We start from the raw sequence: 21189 nt of genomic DNA, 5'->3' as shown, positions 1-21189 counted from the left end.
TACAGGTTTATTTTGCACTTTTTCCCATATAAGGCACACATACACCTATTCCACAAAATCATTATCCTAAACACGCCTTTGATTAGTTAATTATGCTACACGTTATTTCACAGTCTTTGTTACCATCTACTTGGCAGATTTACCAGACTGGTTTCTTTGGCCTTATTGATACTCCCCTACCCTTTGGGTTTTTGTGTTGAAGGCCATGTTCCAGTTTGTTTCTCTTCACCTGGATAACGCTCTGTGAACAAGGATCCCTTGAGAAACCAAGGGCATTTTTGGGGATTAATTGGATACAATTTATTAGACTCTACTATTACTAAGGCTTCTTTGTTAGTACTATCACACTAACAATGATACATCAATTAGCTGAAGCAAAACTTAGCTTATTTCCCCCATAGTCGTGAAATGGTTGGAAGAAGAGTTGATTTTTCTGGTATAAAAAGCTTCAGACTATGGGTGGAGGTTCTGTCATCTTCCTTCTCCTCGCACACGCAAGAGCTTGCACCACAGTCTCCCGTGTTCGTGTTCCTGTCAGCAGGGCTGCTTCAAGGGTTTCCTGGCTTCCTCCATTGCCACCTTCAGATGGTTATGCTGTTTGTGCAGCTGCCTGCTCACAGGGGTTAGTGGCACTATTCTGTCTAAAACTAGCAAAACCCCCTGTGGGGGGGCATGGAGTTGTGTGCAGGAACAGGTGACCTGGGGGGGGTGTGAAGCTTGGGTGTTATTAAATTGACCTGCTGCCAAGGAAATTGTGACTCACAGTCTTAAAACAGGAAACCCCACGGGGAGCAGCACTCGTCACTATCCAAATACACTTCCCTGCTTGGATTAGTGTGAAAAGAATGCTACGTGACTGTTCTTTAAATCCTGTTTGTCAAATAACAGCAGCTGTTTTGGGATAGTATTTACTTATAAAAGCCATTTTCATTGTTGCTATCTGAAATTCTTAATATGGCTCGTCTCAGCACGGGCTCCCTCCATGCACCATGTGTAAAGGCTTCCTGGCATCCTGTGTTTCCCTCTGGAAGGTGGTGGGATGCTCTGTTGCAATAGCCTCAAAGTTGTGGAACTGAGGAATGGGGAACAGTTTTTTGGTAATGATTGGTCATTGAGAGTCCTCGTCAACTTCCTGGCTGACGTCCTGCTAAGGGGGGAGACACAATTTCCTACAGAGGGACCAGGTGTCAGCATCCGACTTACTTAGCGCTGCGGTATCTGCAGACTCAAAAGTTCCATGGCAAGAACTGAAAAAGAACATTATGTTTGTCATAAAATGCAGAATTTCCCAAAGGAAATGCTCCTGTTGCATCATTTTAAGAGAATAATTTTTATCTTGTGATTGCATGGGTGGTTTTATAGCATGGGTTTTTTGAAATAGCCCATAAAACTTCATTTACTTTTGTTAGCATCATTTTGGGATAGCGTGGGTTTTTTGTTGTGTGGGGGTTGTTGTTGTTTTTTTTTTCTTTCCTATCTACACCTACAGAAATTTATGGTAAGATATTGTTGTTTAATTATAGCTAATTTTCATTTCATATTGAAACCATGTAACAAATTCTGAAATAATCCTTGGAGGAGATAAAAATAATATGGGATTCTCTTTCCATTTACACTGAATATATTCTCAGTAAAGCTATTAAAATTTAATTTACGTTAGGAATGCTGTTCAGAATGCAAAAGCGCAATGCATGCTTTGAATTGTTCCCCCATAAAAACATGAATAAACATTCAAGAATTCAAATAGCTTTAGTTTCTCACGTATTGTCATTTTGTTGCGTAATGTAGTTCCACATTTTGTACACTGCCTCTAATGTTTTAATGGATTTTTACTTTTTGCAGTTTTGGCAGAATTAATTGAAAAGTTCGTGTCACATCTTTCTGAAAGCCGATCGGATTGTTATTTCAGCACAGGAAACTATAAAGGTCAGTTTCCTAATAACTTGTTGCCATGCAGCCTCTTTATATTTAAATAACTTTCCTTTTAAATGTATCTGTAGCATTTTGGGGGTTGTTTGGGGTTTGTTTAACATGTTCTTTAACAACTCAGAAATTCATTACTTAACTGGTGGGAAATACCTCACTTTGGATCAAAAGATGATGTGCTTGAGTAAGGAGTACAGAGGACTGTCTGCGGCGGGGTTTCCCCTTCCTGTGTGTGTAATGGGAAGAGGGAGATGCAGAACAGGTGAGGGTATGATTCAGAGTATTTGTTCACACCTCTCACAGAATGATTTGCAAAGCTGGTGGCATAAACATTTAAGGTGGTGTGAGCAATCTGGCTCACCTTTTGAAAGCCCCATAATATGTAATCAACCCAAAGGTATGCAATTTATATTGCATTAAAGGATACGTATTAAAGAACTGCTACTGTTGACAAGAGTAATCTGAGTGTTGGTTTTGTACAGATGTCGTGCTTACAGCCACGATTAAAGGATGAATGATAAAGTTAATTTATTCTGAGTGTGAAGTAATACATTTTAATATTTTGAAGGATTTGCAAAGTTAGATTTAGAAGCATTGTTAGTATCTACCGGAAAAAGCACTTTCATTCTTTACTATCTGTCCAGGACTTTTAGGTTGTAGTTCAGTCATTTACAGTACTTATTCTGCCACTACTTCTGGAGAACCAGGCCAGCTTTGGGGACAGTCTGTTATTTATACTGATATTTTATTCTCATATCCATAGGATGCAAATATAGTGTCCTTGGAGACTTCAGATTTGCCTTTGTAGTTTCAAAGCATAAAACCTCGTTAGTATTTGAGAGGATCTCTGTGTTTATATAGTGGCCTTTACCTTCTGAAAGCTTGCTAGTAGAATACTCTTAATTTTATTTGAGAATCTCGCTCTTTGCTTAATCAAGTGAGTTGCTGAAGTGACAGTTCTTTCTGTCGCTATTTTATTTTTACTTAAGAGATCCTTAAAGGGTTTTTTGTTGTCCTGCATTAGTTTGTCATTTACTTTTCAACTTCTCCAGAGGCAAAATGAGCAAGAAATATCTTTTCATGGACTCGTAAGACTTGCTATTTCCATATTTCTGACACTTCCCAATTCAAATTATGATTTTGATGGTTAAAAGCCTACATAATGCTTTCATGACATAAATGATTTATCTGAAACCTAGACTGCCCCTCTTGCTCCTCTCTGTACCTTTCTCTTTCTTAGGTCACAGTTCGAAGTATTACCCATTCTCCAAGGATGTGGAAGGCCCAGGTGTAGTTTTCTTTTCTGTCACATTTCTTTGGAGAACGATATAGCCCGCAGACATAAATTTGCAAGGTTATCTTACTGTTTCCTAGTAGAAAAACAGGAAAACCTGCGTGGTTTGAAGAAGGCAAAAACTAACTAGAGGAGGAACAGACATCCCTGCCCATGGCAGAGGGGTTGGAACTTGATGATCCTTATTTTTAGGGTGGCAGAGCACTGGAACAGGCTGCCCAGAGGAGAGGTGGAGTCTCCATCTCTGGAGACATTCAAAACCCACCTGGATATGTTCCTGTGCAACCTGCTCTGGGTGGACCTACTTTGGCAGGAGGAGTTAGACAAGATGATCTCCAGAGGTCCCTTCCAACCACATATCATTCTGTGATTCTATGTTCTTTAAGGTCCTTCCAACTCTAACCGTTCTGTGATCTAATGCAACCTGCACGTGGATGTTTTGCCCAGCAAAGAGGGCATTGTGCTGTTTCTTAATCACAGCAGCTAGGTGCTTCCACCCAGTGTGGAAGAACTCCAATGAAGGAAAGCAGTAGGGTTGAAGTTTTATAGGAGAATAGTTACTAAAATTTCATAGCACCTTTTCAGACAGGTGTAACAGTGAATGTTGTCAGGGAAGAAGCTAGTTTAGACCAATAATTTTGTGCTGGTTGGCACAAACGTGAAACAAAAATATGATTCTAAAATTGAATCTTTGATCGTACTCCACTCTGGAACAGTAAAAGGGCTTGATTGTATACTGACATTTATGCTCGTTTCGGGTTCTTTGTTACATAAAAAACATGGATTGCAGCATTCCTGTGAATACAGGGAATGTGCTTTGAGAGCCCACGTCTGTATTATGCTTCCTATGATTGTACAGAAGGGACAAACAAAACACACTCAAATCTTTTTAGAATCATAGAATTGTTTTGGTTGGAAGAGACCTTTAAGATCATTGAGTCCAACTGTTAACCCAGCACTGCCAAGGTACTACTAAACCATGTCCTCAGCACCACATCTACATGTCTTTTTAACACCTCCAGGTATGGTGACTCAACCCCATCCCTGGGCAGCTTGTTCAGGTAGTTGTAGGGAGCGAGAAGGTCTCCCCTCAGCCTCCTTTTCTCCAGGCTGAACACCCCCAGCTCCCTCAGCCTCTCCTCGTAAGACTTGTGCTCCAGACCCCTCACCAGCTTTGCTGCCCTTCTTTGGACACACTTCAGCACCTCAAGGTCTTTCTTGCAGTCAGGGGCCCAAAACTGAACACAGTACTGGAGGTGGGGCCTCACAGAGGCACAGTCACTTCCCTAGTCCTGCTGGGGACTTTATTTACTTAAAATCAGGTTTCTCATTCTCTCACTGATTGAATATCAATTGATCAGATTTGTATACATTTCCCAGAATTTTTCACTAATGTGAGTGAAGGGTTAGGATTTATCCAAGGAGAACAATTAATTATTGAATGCCATGTTGTTTCACAGTATCTTTTCCATATAGGTACGTGTAAGTGATATCTAAGCTAAATCCTAAAACTGCTGTTACAGTAGAGACGTGTTTCTGAATTAGGTAAAGCTAATGAGGAGTTAAAGGTAAAGTGTATTCCAGATGCATCTTTCTGGCTGCACATCTAAGTAAGCCAAACATGCACTTGGCAATTGCTTGCATTTCCTTGAATAAATTTGCATCTGAGGAACTGAAAACCAGTTTCTAACAGTTGTTTAATTTTAATGAAGAGAAGCCACGGTTTTCATGAAAAGTGGTTCAGTTGTTTAATTTTAATGAAGAGAAGCCACAGTTTTCATGAAAAGTGGTTTCAGTACAATGCATAGATATTCAGTGTTTATAATTTTTCTTGAAATGAGAAATTGATTATCTTAAAAAATGACAGCTTTCTAAAGCCGTAGGTAGTTGTAATTAGAATAACACAGTCATCCATCTGCTGTGGAATCCCTTGGGATTTCAGTCTATTATAAAATTTGCAAATATGGAAAAATCAAATTAGTTTGGGTTGTTATCTTTTTCGGAATGAGAAAAGGAAAAATATCTGATAAACCACTATGCAGTTGCAGTGTTTAATTATAAACAGTAACACAAATCTTACTTGAAGTTTACTTTTTGCTAGCAGCAATGATACTGCTGTGAATTCAGATGAATAAAATAACATCTAATATATTATATTAACACATAATGTTAATGGACTCTGTTCTCTTTCCCAGAATGAATACTCTCTAGTTCGCTAGTATTTTTCTTTCTTCTTAAAAAACCATAACCATTGAAAATCAAATCACTGACGTCTAGCTGTAACAGGCAATTGGATGTCAAGAAACTGAAATTTGCTACAATAGTAAAATAGTCAATTGCTCATTAGGGATATGAAGTTCCTAAAAGAACCACTTGCTCTTCCTGTTGTTAGTAAATTCCAGTTCATTCCAACATAAGTCCTTTGTGGAAATGTATTAGTTTTCTCAAAGTTCCAACAAAACCATTTCTCAGAGGATTCCATTTAGAGTTATTTTAATATATTAGTGCCTGGACTTCTTAATTGATCTCCACCATGTGTTGCAGACTGGCCAAACTTGGGAATGCTACGACCTTTCAAGTTCAACTGGTTTTTTGGTAGCTCTGGTTGTGCAGATGACCTTGCAGTTGAGTTCTCTGTTTCCACCTAACTTTGTCTCTGAAACAGCTCTGCTGTGTATGGCCAAAGGGACAGACCAAAGACACGGCTCTCAGGTCTTGGCCATAAAACTCAAATGTCAATGTGTGTTCCTTCTCTAGATGAGGCTTAGTTCTCTGGCTGAACAAAATCTCGTAGGAACTTTTTACCATTTAATGAGCTCTTAATCTTCTAAGCTTCAGGTGGATCAGGTAATGAACTGAGAAATTTTAAAAACACCAATGGGAAGCTGTCAGTATAGACCTGATCAGAAGGAGTAGCAAATGAGAAATACGTGACTACAACCCCAAATTGGGCCGAAAGGGAAGGAGAAGGGTGGGCATTGTTCCCTTCTTCCTGCATCGTTTGATGAATGCACTTCTCTCTTTAAAGATGGGTGCCCACTGCAGAGATGCTGTTAGCGAAAGGGATTTTGCCCTTTGCCAGTTTATATGTAACTGGACAGAAAACATGGTTCGTTCTTAATGATAATTAGAACTCAACACTAGCTTGAGTATTTGTGATGCCCAATGCATCAAAAAGTTCCAGATATGAAAATTTTGATCTTGTATTGTTATGACAAGTGTACTGATGACATAACAGATGCTTTCGATAGTCAAGGTGGAATTGCACATGAGATTACCTAGCTGTGATGAGAAGCCAACAACACTGTCCAGCAATTATTACTGGGTCTCATTATATTCCTCACGTGCACAGCTCAAATCCAACAATAATAGTACTTGTCTTTCAAGTGGGATTTTTTTATAGACTTTTCTCACAATGAGTACATTGTAACAAAGAATATGAGATTCAGACTGTCAGAAGTGCTCTAGATGAGTAGCCTGGTGGAGGAGATGACACCATCAAAAAATGGTAGCAAAATGGCAGAAGGGAATATAGTGAGAAACATAGGATTTCTGCTGTGCCCCAACTCTAAACAATGATTTAAAATAGAAAACTTTCATAAGGACATCAGAAGGAGAGAGTTACTGACAAAACATAATGTTCTGTATTGGCTGCTTGGGCACCTGCCCGTTGACAGTGTCAATGTTTAGATACTTGTTGAAGAGTAAGTAAAAAACCTGGTTTTATGCTAAAAAAAATAAATAATTTTGAGTTCCACAATTTCAGTTTATATGGACAAAGCCAGTGACCAGAGATCTGCTAGTGAAATGATTACATACTTAAAGGTTTATGAAACATCTGGAGGAATTATGCAGATGGCGCTGGCTTTCATGGGATTTTCAACAACCATTTGCAGTATTGTTACTTACACGGTTCCTCTGAATCAAAAGTATTTTCCATCCTTACAAAGAAGGCTAATCTTTCTTACCATCACTGAAGGTATATTTTAACATTCATTAATATTTTGTGAAGATTATTTATATAGCCATAAAAGCATTTGGCCTGGGCACCAGGGAGTGAAAAAACAAAATCAATAACGTGAGCAACAGCTTTAGTAATTTCCACCGCTTAACACAAAAGGGAAGCCAGTAGGTTTTTTGGGGTAACAGCAGTTAAACAGGGAAATAAGTTAATTATTACCTAAAGACCATACAAGTTGTATGAAATATGCCTTAAAGCTGCTTCAATTTGGTGTCCTGTCATTTCAGTATGAATGAGATGTAGCCCGTTTTCTGAAACATAAAGTTTCTTCATGGTAAGAGGGAAAAAAAATGAGTACTCAGCCTTTTCCTCGTCCTTTGTCACTGTTTCCCCCGGTATCCAGTAAAGGATGGAGATTCGCCTTAGCCAGCCTTTTGTTGCTGATATATTTATAGAAGCATTTTCTATAAGATAAAAGATATAATATCTCTGTAGGAACATATTTTTATAAGACAGGCGACAGCAGTGAAGCACACTTTACCTAGGAATCCCAGGTTAAGGTGAACTGAACCGGGTGGGATAAGTTGCTCTGCCTTCTTTTGCCCTGCTCCCTGCCCGTGCAGCTCCCTCCCACTCAAGCAACAAGGGTCCTAATTCTCTCTCTTTTTGGCTCCCTGTGGATCACTGAGTTTGATTTAGAGGTAGTAAGGTTGGAAACGAGGAAGATTACCAAGTGATAAAAAGAAATCCTTCTTTATTGTAGAAAAAGGTAATCTACAAACTTTTGAGTGGTGTTGGTAGGTTTTTTTATTTAAAGTTATCACTAGCAATTAATAGTTTGCAATCCTTGGTGTTTCAAAGGAAGCATTTTTCTCTTTTGAATGAACAAGGCTGTACTAAATAATACATTTTTAAAAAGATTTGAGAACAGGCATACCAGTATTTCTTATGATTAGGTTATCTGAAGTATGTATGGTAGGTTGCTAATATAAAGAGCAGTTGCATGGCTAAAAAAAAAAAAAGGTATCATTTACACTTAGAAATGGTCCATATTTACAGTTGTGGAGGTTTTATGCATTTTAAAATAAGAGATAAAGTCAGCTTTCCATAATAATATTTTTTCTAATTTTAAGTCAAGTCACTAATTTCATTTTACAGTGGTTTATATTTTCAAAGAAAGAAGTGTAAAATACCTGATCAACATAGAATTTTTGATTTCTTAGATAAATAAAAAGGAAATTTCCAAAACACGTTGTTCATTCCATTTAATAGTAGCCACAGTGCTGTATCGTGCTGTTATCTAATTCACAGTTCAGAGAGGTGTTCTATCCTTTGTTTGAGGATAAATGACGTTTTTATTTATAAAATTGATCTGTCAGTGCCTTTTGTTATGAAACCCATTGTATTTCAAGATAGTTAGTTATATCAGGTGTATTGATAAATATCTGTCAAATGAGTTTTGTAGAAAATTTAATTCAGTGTATTAAATCAGAGATATCATGAGGATCATTACAATAGTACAGTCACAACATACCCTTTCAAGCTTACTAGTCAGATTTTATCCATGGATTGCAATGTGCAGTATTTCAATATTCCATTTATTGTTAATAACAGTTTTCAAAACTTAATGGAGCATTTAAGGTTTCTGGGTCCAGTTTTTAATCAGTGGGAAGTGGTCCTGTGTCTATTCTAAATGACTTGATAGTTTTTTAAAGCCTGGTCTTCCCAGTCTATCAATTGGTAAACAAAACAGAAAATCAAAACTTTTGAGCCAGGATAAAGACCCACAATGTGTGTGTTCCCATTGTGAGCTGTGGATGGGCAGCGACTTGACTGCTTGGTGTTCGGAGCTACCGGTACATCAGCTACTCTGCTGTACCAAAGCAGGGGGTTTGCCGTGGTGGGGTACTGTGCAATATAGAATTATTATTCAGTCTGTGTTAATTTTTAATTCTCACAATACAGGGAAAAATACCCTGCCACTAAATCTGCTTGGGCCAGGAGGGAATTAGCCATTAGTCGTAGAAACTCCTTCAGATTCCCCCTGTTTTGCCTTCCGCCGTGGTCTGTAGGATATAAGTGTGTCTCTGGACTTCACAACTGCAAACAGGAACCCGAAAATGAATTTACTTTTGTATGGTAACTGCAGCTTGAGTAAACAGGAGCTGAAAAAGATATGAACTGCTTCACTCATCTGCACGGGTTTTTAACTGAAATGCCCTGTGGTTTTATATGTATTCTTCCAAATATTGTGTTGCTGGTGTACTATGCAAAATATATTTGAACTTCTGCTATTCAGGTAAAAAAAGCTTTCTGATGTGGGATTGCTATTTCAGTCCCATCAGATTTTTGAATAAATTTGTTTTACTCAAAGACCAGTTGATTTTTCTTATATATAAATGTATTTGTCAAAAGTGCAAGGTTAATTTTTCATGACCCTAACACTTAGATCATTGTCTTCTGTTAAGGTTATAATACAGATTTTTTTTTTCTTACCATATTTCCTCTCCTGCATTTTATTGTTCCATTGTCAAGTGTAATTTTGCTGTATGGTTTTCTTCAAGAAAATTTCAAACTACTTCATCTCATTGGAGCAGAGTGCTGCTTAATTTTTTATTTTTTTTTTTGCTGTATGGTTTTCTTCAAGAAAATTTCAACCTACTTCATCTCATCGGAGCAGTGCTGCTTAATTTTTTATTTTTTTTTTTAAATATATTTCCTTCCTAACCAGAGGCATTTCTTCCCTTAACATGTAAATATTTAATACCTTAGTCCTTGATTGCTTACCAGCAACACTGAGTGTTTACCTGAATGGGTAGGTAGGGAATCCTTCAATTTTGATTTCTCTATCTGTCTGAGAAGGGTATAGAAAAAATACATGTAAGTTATTGTGTGATCTGCTTAGCAGATTTCTACAGTTTTCACTTATGTGAATATATTTTAACTTTTTCTGCCATATCTATTATTTATATTTTTAACAAGCCATATTGACTGTTAGGTTGGGGTTCACTTATGTGAATATATTTTAACTTTTTCTCTATGATTTATATTTTTAACAAACCATATTGACTGTTAGGTTGGGGGTTTTTTTTTCAGTTTATTTAACTGTTTTCTGTCCTGTTTTTCAATTAGCTCTTTAAGTGAAAGAAGTATATTAAAGGTTTAAGCCCTCGCGTTTATAGCTCATGATATTATTGGACTGTAGTTTTTCTGAGGTAGAGTTATCTTAGGTGATATATGTACATGAGAGAAACAATGCCCCATTTTTAATTCATTTTAGATTTTAAAATATTGATAAAATATTACAACAGAAGTTGCTTTAATTCATGATTTATTAATTTGTCTAACTTGGATTTTTAATTTTAACAAATTCAGAAAATGGGGTATATATTACTGTGTGAAAGAACAATGTGTAGAAATTAATGATTTTTAAAATCCATCAGTTAAAATATTTTGTTTTCTGACATTCGTATAAAAATAGACGTTTTTGTTAATAAGGTTAGTTTTACAACTGAGAGACTTTTAGGCCATTGGAATGGAAGAAAGTAGATCAGAAAATGCTGTCGTCTCATTTCTTGCCAGAAGAGATAAAGCTCTACTAAGAAATGATTCTGAAAAAGGTGTTGTTTGCTTACATCATACTGTAACTCAGTTAAAATAGTATTTATCACAATAGTTTATTATATTTTTCCTCATGTTTTAGCCACGGATGCAGATGTGAAGATTGAAAACCTTTCATCTGTGCAGCAACTTGGTGTTGAGATGACAGTCAGGTACACAGTATTAAAATATTTCCCTCGTGTATTTCTAGAATTTGTTTGATTTTCATGAAATGACTTTAATGATATTTAATCCATAAACTCAATGCTTTATACCATTTAAATCTAAAGATCATCTTTAAGAAAATCAATTCTAACTTTGAAAATGAAAAAGGTATTAGTACATAATTAAATGATCTTTACAGATTATATATCTTATTATCCTTTATTGTTGGAAAGGCTAATTGTAACTTAGTAAGATTTGCCGTAAAATTACATTATCCTGAGTTATGTGTCTTTTTTTCCTCATTATTTCTCTGAATGGCACTGTTTAGCTAAGCTTAGTTATATGCCATTTAAACTTATTTGGCTGGTAATTTGCACAGCTGTGACGAAGGAAAAGCTTGTGTGTCTGTACTTCCACAGATTGTTATCTTTAGCATTACTAATAATTGCACATACAACATGCTTAGATGGAATTGTAAATAACGTATGTGAAGAAAATGAGTCATCTGTCTTAGAGTACTCACTCTTCCCCACCATAGTCTCTAAAACTTAACTAAAAGGAATTTAACTGAGGAATTTTAACACCTGGTAGCAAATGTTTGGTGTGTATCCTTCCTAGATAAAGCATAGTAAATTGTAGCAAACCATTTATTTGTGTATCTACAACGTAGTATTTGTGATGACAGCTTAACTTTCACAAGCCTGTTAAATACAAGTTCTTGCTTTTTGGGAATTAAAAAAAAAAAAATAAATCAAACAATTCTGTTTTTTTTAGATATGGAAAATATCTAAACTTGCTGAAGGAAAATGCAGAAAATGGGCTGTGCTTTGTGTTAATGAATTGTGAGAAATTTCTGAAACAACAGCAAAGAACTGTGGTATCCCCGCTTCGTATCCTTTCTGGATGGCATAAATTATATTGTCTAAAAATACCAATGGAATTTGAACTCTCAGTTTGGGCTTTTGATGGTGGTGTAGATGTGTAATATATATTGGGAAAAAAAAAGTGGCGCTTTTACTTTGAAATTTTGTTAAGTTAACATGCTCACCCAATGCAAGCAAGAAAATCTTTACCTTTTTGTCCTCATGCTTTGTTAAAACTGTAAGTCTCATTTTTTCATAAACTGTTTTGGAGTATCACATCTTTCTGTATGTGGTAAAGAGTCTGGAGCAATGCACCTTTGAGCAGTAATGATTCTTTGTGGTACTCCCACAGTACCAGCGTTGTTAACGGTATGTGGCTGTAATCTGATCAGCAGGAATGGTTTGACTTCTGTCTGGTTTAGATCTCCAGTGGAACTTTTTAAAAAAATAAAACAGGTATGGCTTTCCAACAAGCTTTGCAAATATTCTTTAGGTATTAGACTTACATATCACTATTAAAAAACACTTCAGGTGTATTAATCAGAATACGCTTAATCTCTTTTTTTTAAAGCTTTTCTTGTACTTTGTTTTTTCTTCCATAATCTTTATAACTTCTGTTTTCTTCCTCCACCATTCTCCTTTCTTGCACTACAGACACACTTCTTTTGGTGCAGGGGTTTTTGCACTTACTTGTTTTTTGCTTGCCTTGGTTCGTTTGGCTTGACTGCTTATGGGCTGGGGAAAAAAAGGTAGGGAAAAATAACTTAAATTGTTTCTTTTAAATCAGTTTGAGAGGCAGCTGTGCTTCCCCTTGTCCCACCTCTGACAAACCAGCTGGTGCCTCTCGTTCCTTAGCCCTCTGGCGCAGGCTGCCTGCAGGAGCCCCATGCTGGCCACGACTGGTTTGCATCTTCTGTCTTCCTCATCATGTCAGGGGACGCGGAGAAGACACTGATGTTTCTTCAGCGATTTTCACGTCTCCTGGTTTCAGCATTTCTCTGGCTATCAAGACTGCATCTATCTGTAAGAATTTAAAAGCTATTCGGAAAGGCAACTTTGAAAGTTTCTAAAGGAGACTTTATCAATTTCCTTAGTTTTGGGTGGGTTTTTAAAATGCATTAAATTTTCATTAAAGCCCTCTAACTGAATATGTGACCCTGAAAAATTATCTCAGAGAAATATAGATTTGACAGTTGCTTAAATGGATATTTAAAAGCAGTGAAATAACAGGTAGACTGATAGTAAAGGCAACGTTATTGATTTTTAAAGCTGGCAGTAAAATAAACTTGTAGCATTAATTCTGTGTGAAGGCTATGATACTGTTGAATGACTTTTTTTTTTTCATTATTACAGTGTGCAAGTCGATATTGTTTTATTTTTAGTAAAGCTATCAGTTTTAAAATTTACTAAATACATAGGTACTGGATGCTTGGCAGTTTTAAACGATTAGTATTCTGGATTAAGTTTGTAGTATAAGAAACTTCATTTCCATCTTTATTAGATGGGATTCCATCTATTTAAAATAACCCCCTCTGAGTTAGACTTTGTACATTGTCATGTTGTCTTGAATGTTTTGAACATAAACAACAGTAGTCTTTATTGGAGAGCTCTGGGGTATAAGAAGCACGGATTCCATCCCATACATCTTCTGTGGGTAAGCCTCTGTATTGATATGAATTGGTCTGTCTTGTCACCAGAAGTGACCATATTGATCCACTCAAGCACTGGGTCCAGCCCCGAGGATGTTCCAGCACAAGGAAGTGTTGCTCCATGGTGTAAGTGTAGTTGTGCTGGGGACCATCAGTGCCAGGAACTGAAGAGTTGTCTTCCACACACGAAGTAGGCAGCATTGCAGGCAGGTTGCTGCAGTGCTAATGTTCATTCTCAGTACCTAAATGATTTCTCTTTCGTAATATATCTTGAAACACAAAAAGAAAATTCAACAATTAACTTATTTGCATAACTTCCACAATATAAATTAAAATGTCAAAACACAAATGAGGAATTATCCAGCCATTGGAATGTAAAGGACATACCTTGACTTTCTAGTACGAAACCAAGGATTCATCACCTAGAACACAAGCAGTGATGTCCAGAGCTTTCTATACCGATAAAACCTCTGTTCCTTTTGCTGCATAAAGTAGAATTTCACTCATATGAGCCATGTGTGCTGCAAAGAAATGTGCACACAGAAAACAACTTCAAATACATAGAAGTTCCGTTCTGTCTACCAGTAAAAGGGGTAGAAAAAAATTCCAACAGAAGTTAGTATTTTGGTTTTTGGTTCTTTTCCTGTTCTTTTGTTTAAAATATAACAGTGGTTTCTCCATCCCCACTTTGACAATCAAAGCTTACATGCAGTAAAGAACTAGATTGCAAAGGAATAGTCAGGATATATTTAATAACAGGTTCTAACTTTTAATTTTCTTTAGTTTAGCTACACATTTTTCCTGATGGTAGTACCAGCTGTTTTGTTTATTCTATTTCCTGTCTGTAAAATAACTGGGATGCCTTATCTTACAAGCAAAGGTTTATATTTTTATATGCTGTTCTTAGCAAGATTTTTTAAAATTACACGTTTTTGCAGTCTGTAATCTTTTTCCTCAATTTTGTTGTTGTTGATGATGTTGTTATTGTTAATCAGATGCACCTGCCTGTTGCCACAGTGGACTCTGGCATCCATCCAGTCTATTTCTGCAGCGCTCACCACATTGAAACGTTGCTCAAAGCTGAGTTGCCACTTGTCTCTTCAGCCTTCCACATCTCCGGTTTCACTCCATCCCAGGTAACTGCTGAAAATATATCAAAGTGTCATCAACTTTTTGACTTGAATCCACAAAATCGTGGACACTCAGGAACTTTTGTGTGTTTTCTATACAGCATTTGTGTGGTGGTTATGAAACTGGGGGTAAGAGTATCAAATGCAAAGTGGCTTAGAGCATCTGAAGACAGAAAGCAGCTGACTTGGGCAGAGCAATGAGAGTGTGCTGTAGCTGATGACATTCCATTACAAGTTCATGCAGAAAACTTGATAAAAATAATATATGCTAAACCCTTAGATATATCATTAAAAATAAATAGAATTTCTTATTCCCTGGAATAATTTTCTGAATTTTCCACAGGAGGGAAATGTGTAATTTGGGTTAGGTATATAATAGGAAGCAGTTCAGGCGATATTAAAGAAAAATTAATTTTGAATGAGCTACCATAAATATTACAGTCCAGGAACACACTATTCTTCTATACTAAAGAGATATTACTAAAGAAGAATATTTATTCATAGTGTTAGCTTTCATTTTACTTACATACGTAGCATCCCACGTTACCAAAGCATTGCAGTATGGATGATGATGGAGCGTAAGGAGCTTTGTGCAATGATGAGTTAGGTGATTGCCAACGTAAAGTACCTCTCGCCACAGTAAGCAAGCTTATTGCTGTTCCAAACCAACAAAAATATTTTTCATCTTATGCTTTCGAAATTCCTTTTTGACGCAAGATTTGCAGTTTAAGAGGCTTCTTAATGGGGGCAGATGCCAAGATGGTACAGATGTTACTTAAAATAGCTTGGGATTTGGTGTTTGAGGAGGGAAGATTGGCAGGTGAGGGCCTTTATCTCGGCATAGGAGCAAGGTGCTTATAGTGACACTCATGTTTTGGGGTGGGAACACACATGGGGGGAATAGTCACTCCTTCCTCACCTGTTCTTGTGTAAGTCCCACTGTGTGCGTGTTTTATTGCTTGTACTCAACTCATAATTGACTAGTTATTATTCTAAACTCCTGGTAGAGATTTTTTGTTTGGGGATTATTTTTTATTTATTTAACATGCTACTGAAATGCCACTGGTAGGTACCACTGTATCTTCTGCGTGATTGTGCAGTTCTACTGCATGATTAAAAACAAACAATCCTTGAACTGTGAAAACAACTCTGAGGAATTTAAGTGCTTGTGTGCCTCAATAAATACCTGAAAACAGTTTTAGTGCCAGAGCATGGCTGCTGTCATCTAATTAGAATCTTGATACTTCTGCTGCTGCATATTTTTAAACACTTTTAAGGACTGATTAACAGAAGATTTGTAGTCTAGAACTAAATGAAATATGCTGTTATGCTGTACGCATCTTAATACATTGTAATTTAGAAGTAGAAAAAGGAGTCACTAAGTGTGTTCCACAGGCACTTCATTAAATGAAAACAGGCCTTCAGGAAAGGCCTAACATTCACTCGTAAGGCAAAGCGCCGCCTTAATTTAAAGGAAAATCCCCATTAAACACACCTTCATCACCCTCATTATCCTCCACATTAAAAAAAAAAAATATTGAAAAAATCACTTTTACTTTCTTTGGCCTTTGAGTTTTATTTCTGAACCTCTAGAGTTGCCAGAACATACTCTTGCAACTAGTATGAACAGACTCATATGTCTAGCAGAACTCACTGGAAGTCTGTTCAGGGGCTGTGATTTTCAAAAATGGTGATTCTTGTCATCTTTTGTGTTTTATTCCTTTTATTTTCAGAAGTAAGGTGATGTTACAGGAAAAAGGGTTTATAGTGTAGAAAAGTTAGAGATAAAACTGAGGAATTATGGCTGTCTACAGCAATTTAATTATATATGCTTTCATTCTCATCTAGATTTGTCTGCAATGGATAACTCAGTGTTTCTGGAATTACATGGACTGGAGTGAGATCTGTCACTACATCGCTATATGTATTTTTCTGGGTCCCGATTATCAAATATATATGTGTATTTCCGTGTTCAGACACCTACAGCAAGACATCCTGAAGCACACTGAAGCCCAAGATCTCCAAGTTTTTCTTAAAGTAAGGGTTTCTTTTTTAATTTTTCAATTGCTGAAGGGAAGCAAAGCTCTCAGTACTGAAAAATATGTATGTTACTTAATCTGAAGCTCTTACTGAATTACTCGTAATGATTTTGAGTGAACTAGTACTTTAACTTTATTTACTTCCTGGTAGGAAATTGAGGTACAGTATTTTCCAGAGAACAGTTTTCCTGCATTTTGTCCTGATCGGTTCCCTTTGTATGCAAAGTAAATAGCCATGTTATGGCATGAGAGCATTTGATTCAGTGGGTTTAAACAGTGGTCTCCTACTGAAGCTTGAAGAGATGTGGCACAAAGCTTAGTGAGCTGTTACTTGGAACAGATGCCAATTACTGTACAACCAGCCTCACAATTCCCTGTTCTTTCCCATATTATAAACGATGTTTGGTTATTGGATTCTCTCCGGGGTACTGCTTAGCTAAAAATGCAGTCATGAATAGATACAAATATTTGACTCTTTGTCCCTGAGATATTTTGCTATTTTTCTCTGGTATTTTTTTTTCCTCCAGTCAAAATTCTTTTGAGAGCTATACATCTGCATCTTAGTCCATCCTAACATCAGTTTTCTGATTAGTTTGCATCCAATTTACGTATTCTTAAATATGAATAATATGTTAGCTCAGTCATTCTGCTTGGTACACAGTTTAATGAGTGAATTGTTTTATTTTACCTGGTTTTGGTCAATGTGGCTCAAAGACTACTTCATCTTGATGGCATTGTTGGGATAGTTCATGTAAATTATAGAAGAGAGAATTTATATGTTGTCACCTATGGTATAAACATAAGATTTGACATAGAACTGTTAATGAGAAATACCTTGCACTATTAGAGTATTTACAATTCACTGAGTGACTACTGCAGAAAAAGAGTTAATAGCATACTTAAGGTATACTCTAGCTTTTGATAGCTCTTAATTCACCTAAAAAAAAAATATTCTGTTGTTGTATTAAACTGTTCTGAGAATATAATCCAAGGTAAGAAAAAAATCAAACACACAAACAAGTTCTGCTGCCTATTTTGCTTCCAAGAACCGATAGTACTTTCTGTTTTGAAGCTTCTAACATGCTTTATATCTGTCACAGAAAGATGGTGATTTGACAGCAATATACTTTGTTGGTATTCTCTAATAAGTGGTTCCAGCTAGCTATTAAAATTTAAAAAAAATATTTTCTTCTTAAAATATAAATAGACTTTCATTTGCACATGAAAAAGAAGTTGGAGACAACATTGCTGTCAATTTATATGATATTATGCCTAGTACTTAAGTAAAACATTTACCCTTTCAATGTGTCCGTCTAATGATAAAAAACAGCTGACAACCTGTGAAAGAGATAGTCGTCTATTACTCTGTAATTTGCTTATCCTCTGTGCCAAGAGGAAAGCAGGAGTAACAAATTGTCTATGAACATTTTTTCTTTTTTTTTCTGTTTTTTTTTTTCTGTTGACTGAGATGGGTTACTGAAACATACAGTCCCTTTGAAATGTCTTGAAGTTTCAGCATTAACTGAATTTTAACCTTATTGCTTGGTCTTTTATTAATCCTTTCATGGAAGGACAAAGGTGCATAGCTTTGTCATTTCCATGTATGAACCTGAATATACTGTAACCTGCCACCTCAGTGAACCCATGTTGGTTTCACTGGTTTCATTTGGATACAATAGAGACACTGGGGCTACAGGCCGGTATGTCAGTCCCTCCTGGGAGTCATTTAACCACTCTTCACTATTTTCTGGGAATAGGAGCCACATTACTGACAACTAAGTGGCTGACCAATGCTGACACATTTAATCAAGGTAGGATTTGACTGCTTTAAAAAAAAACAACAAACAAAAAATCAAAAAAGAGTTAAATACCTCTTACAGTTCTCTGCTGGAGTCAGTTTTCTTTTCCACTGTAGTCAACCTTCTAACAGTGCATGAGGAGCAACTTGGAAGGCAAAATTGTGCCTTTACTGTCACCTTTGAGTAGGGGAGTAGAAATAAAAGGACCATCTCGGAACTTCTGTTCAGATGCCACAGTGCAGCCTTCCAAGCCTGAGCAGGTGTTTTTCAGGAAATTCTACTTAATGGAGATGCACAGTCAGTGCACCAGCAGGTACAGCATATGAAGAGCAGCACGTGCTGCCAGCGCTGGTAATACTGCTTAGTAGTTGGTGGGCACACAAGTTGTTCCAGTTCAAAGCAGTAACAGATTCACCCATTTTACCTGGACTGTTCTTCAGGATCCTGGTTTCCACAGTGCGTCCTCCCTTTCCTTGGAGAAGGAGCGTGGTCTGTTAGTTTCTTTTTCCTGAGAGCATCTTCTTTTACTCTATGTTTTGGAATTAGTAAAAATTAATTGTTTGTGGTGACGCAGAAGTGTTTATTCTCTTTTTATTTAAACACTTCATAAAGATCTTTCTTTATCATTAATTTAAAAAATAATATCTACTGTTACTCTCCTGGTTTTATTGAGAATCTAGTTGGATATAAAAGCACACTAACAAACTTCTAGCATGCAAGGTGCTGGTACAAAAATCTTTTAAAAGAATATTTCAGTACCTGGCTTTGCCTTTTTAAAACTTACCTTGTTTTCCTTAAAAATCTTCATAGGGCATGTTTTCCAAAATCAGATGAACAGTGTCCAGCTGAAAAAAATATTTGTTACCAAGACTGTAATTAGGAAGAACTGTCTGGAAGCAGATAATAACAATTCTTTATTTCTAAATGAAAAGTAATAAAATGTATTTTAAGCACCCAGGTTATGACAAGCAGAACAAAATGAGCTGTATTTAACAGCTTAGTATTCATTACATTTGAGTCATGCATCTTTTTTTCCCCAGCTAATAAGTGTTTTCTGTGTGTATTTGTGCAGGAAGAAGCACTCCATGGATTTCGAGTGAGTGATTATTTAGACTACATGGAAGGTTTGGAGGGGATCTACAGACCTATGCTGCTGAAAGACATGAGGAACATAAGAGTGCAGAATACATAGATGAAGCAAACAAGCACTTTATTTGCCAGTTTTGGTTACATCCTTTAAAAGGATGCTGATTGATTGATATATCAATCATCTCACCTAAAACGAGTCAGGTTGTGTGAATGTACATACTATAAAATAAATAAGGAGAGTTTTCAGAATATAGTTTTTGCAAAAGGACTTCATCTAAATTTGATGACTTAAAATACCATATTTTCCCAGAAAGGCTTTATGCCACAGCCTTGTTTTCAGTTGGGAGGAGGCAGCTTCAGAACCCACCTGTAGGATGCTGAAGTGTCTCCCTTACAATGTAAGTCTTCATTATAGAGTCTTGAACCTGCACCCAAATCATTGCATTGTTGTCATCTCCTTGTAGCACAATCCTAAAACCCTCATGCTTTGCTGGAGTCTGACAATGTGATTTTTTTGTAGAAACAACTTTTAGTGTTTATTCATATGCATGAAGAGTCAACAAATGAAGAACAAATTCCCTTTACACAGCTGTTCTGACTTTCTGGATAAGGTTGAGAAAAAGGGGTGTTCAAATACATGCAATGAAACAAATATTGATATTCCTGTCTTTTTTTTTTTTTTTTAAATAAATAGAAATTTTATGACATAGAATTATTTGTAACACACACTGTCCATACACATAAGTCAAGAGAAGTCCTTGAGTGGCCTGATTCTGGAAAATGATCATTTTCCTAGATTCTGGTTTCATTCAGACATGAAAACTAATAGGAAGTGTCATTGGTGTTTGCCAGAGCAGTAGATGAGATAACACTTGCCTGGCTTTTCTCCTGTGCTAGAGCAGGTGCAGAGCTGGTGTTTGTTGCATGCTGGCCCCCAGGCTTCCCCTCAGAGCAACGGTACCCACATCTTACAATATTTGTTCATCCATACAGGTGGATTTGACTGGGGATCTCCAGCTTTGGTCTGAAGGCTGGGTTTGTCTTTGTGTAATTATTTCACAGATGTTGTCTTCTGACAATTCCCTCTTCTTCAGGCATTATGCTTTATAAACAGCACAGATATTGTCGTCTGACAATTCCCTCTTCTTCAGGCATTATAAACAACATCATTATGTCATGCCAGTCTACATCAATTCTCCCAAGTCTTTCATGCACTGCTACTTCCTGCATCCCATTTTCATCCCATTTTCTTCTTTCTGGGATTGTTGAAAGGTAACATCTGATACAGGGCATCTTCCTCTTGATGGCAGATGGGAAGAAGCAGGTAACGACAGTTTGTTCTCTTGAGGAAATTTCTTGTATAATGGCTTCTGAAGCATCCACATCTGATACCTGACATACAGATGGCAACAAAAGGAAGAAAGAGGTGAGAACTAACATAATAAAGCTAGTTGTCATCAAACCAAATGTTCAAGAGTCACACCAGGTTCCAGAATATGCACTAGTAAGTGTAGAACTGGTTTTAAATGCTATGTTCACTTCAGAGCATTTAGAAATCCTTTTGCACACTTTTCTAAAACTGTCCTGGAATACAACTGGATTACTTTTTCTAGAGTAGATTACCTATTAAGAATTTTACATTGCATGATAAAGCTTTGCATAAAAAGGCCCAAG

General features: G+C 36.7%; 1 protein-coding gene across 2 annotated transcripts in view; it reads left to right on the top strand.

Moving 5' to 3' along the window:
• TBC1D32 (TBC1 domain family, member 32) overlaps positions 1-20175 on the top strand; it is a 78607-nt gene extending 58432 nt beyond the window's left edge. For both annotated transcript variants that reach the window (XM_014966492.1, XM_014966491.1), the window contains exons 28-34: positions 1843-1926; positions 10885-10954; positions 11721-11836; positions 12678-12832; positions 14454-14594; positions 16437-16625; positions 19499-20175. In XM_014966492.1, the coding sequence (XP_014821978.1) occupies positions 1843-1926; positions 10885-10954; positions 11721-11836; positions 12678-12832; positions 14454-14594; positions 16437-16625; positions 19499-19618 (875 nt within the window). In that variant the 3' untranslated portion in view covers positions 19619-20175. The remainder of the gene's footprint in view (positions 1-1842; positions 1927-10884; positions 10955-11720; positions 11837-12677; positions 12833-14453; positions 14595-16436; positions 16626-19498) is intronic.
• Positions 20176-21189: the final 1014 nt, after the last annotated feature.

The sequence above is a fragment of the Calidris pugnax genome, unplaced genomic scaffold, assembly GCF_001431845.1.
Source record: "Calidris pugnax isolate Ruff unplaced genomic scaffold, ASM143184v1 scaffold31, whole genome shotgun sequence".
NCBI lineage: Eukaryota > Metazoa > Chordata > Aves > Charadriiformes > Scolopacidae > Calidris > Calidris pugnax.
The sequence above is the reverse complement of the archived record's forward strand: the minus strand, read 5'-3'. Positions and strand labels throughout refer to the sequence as shown.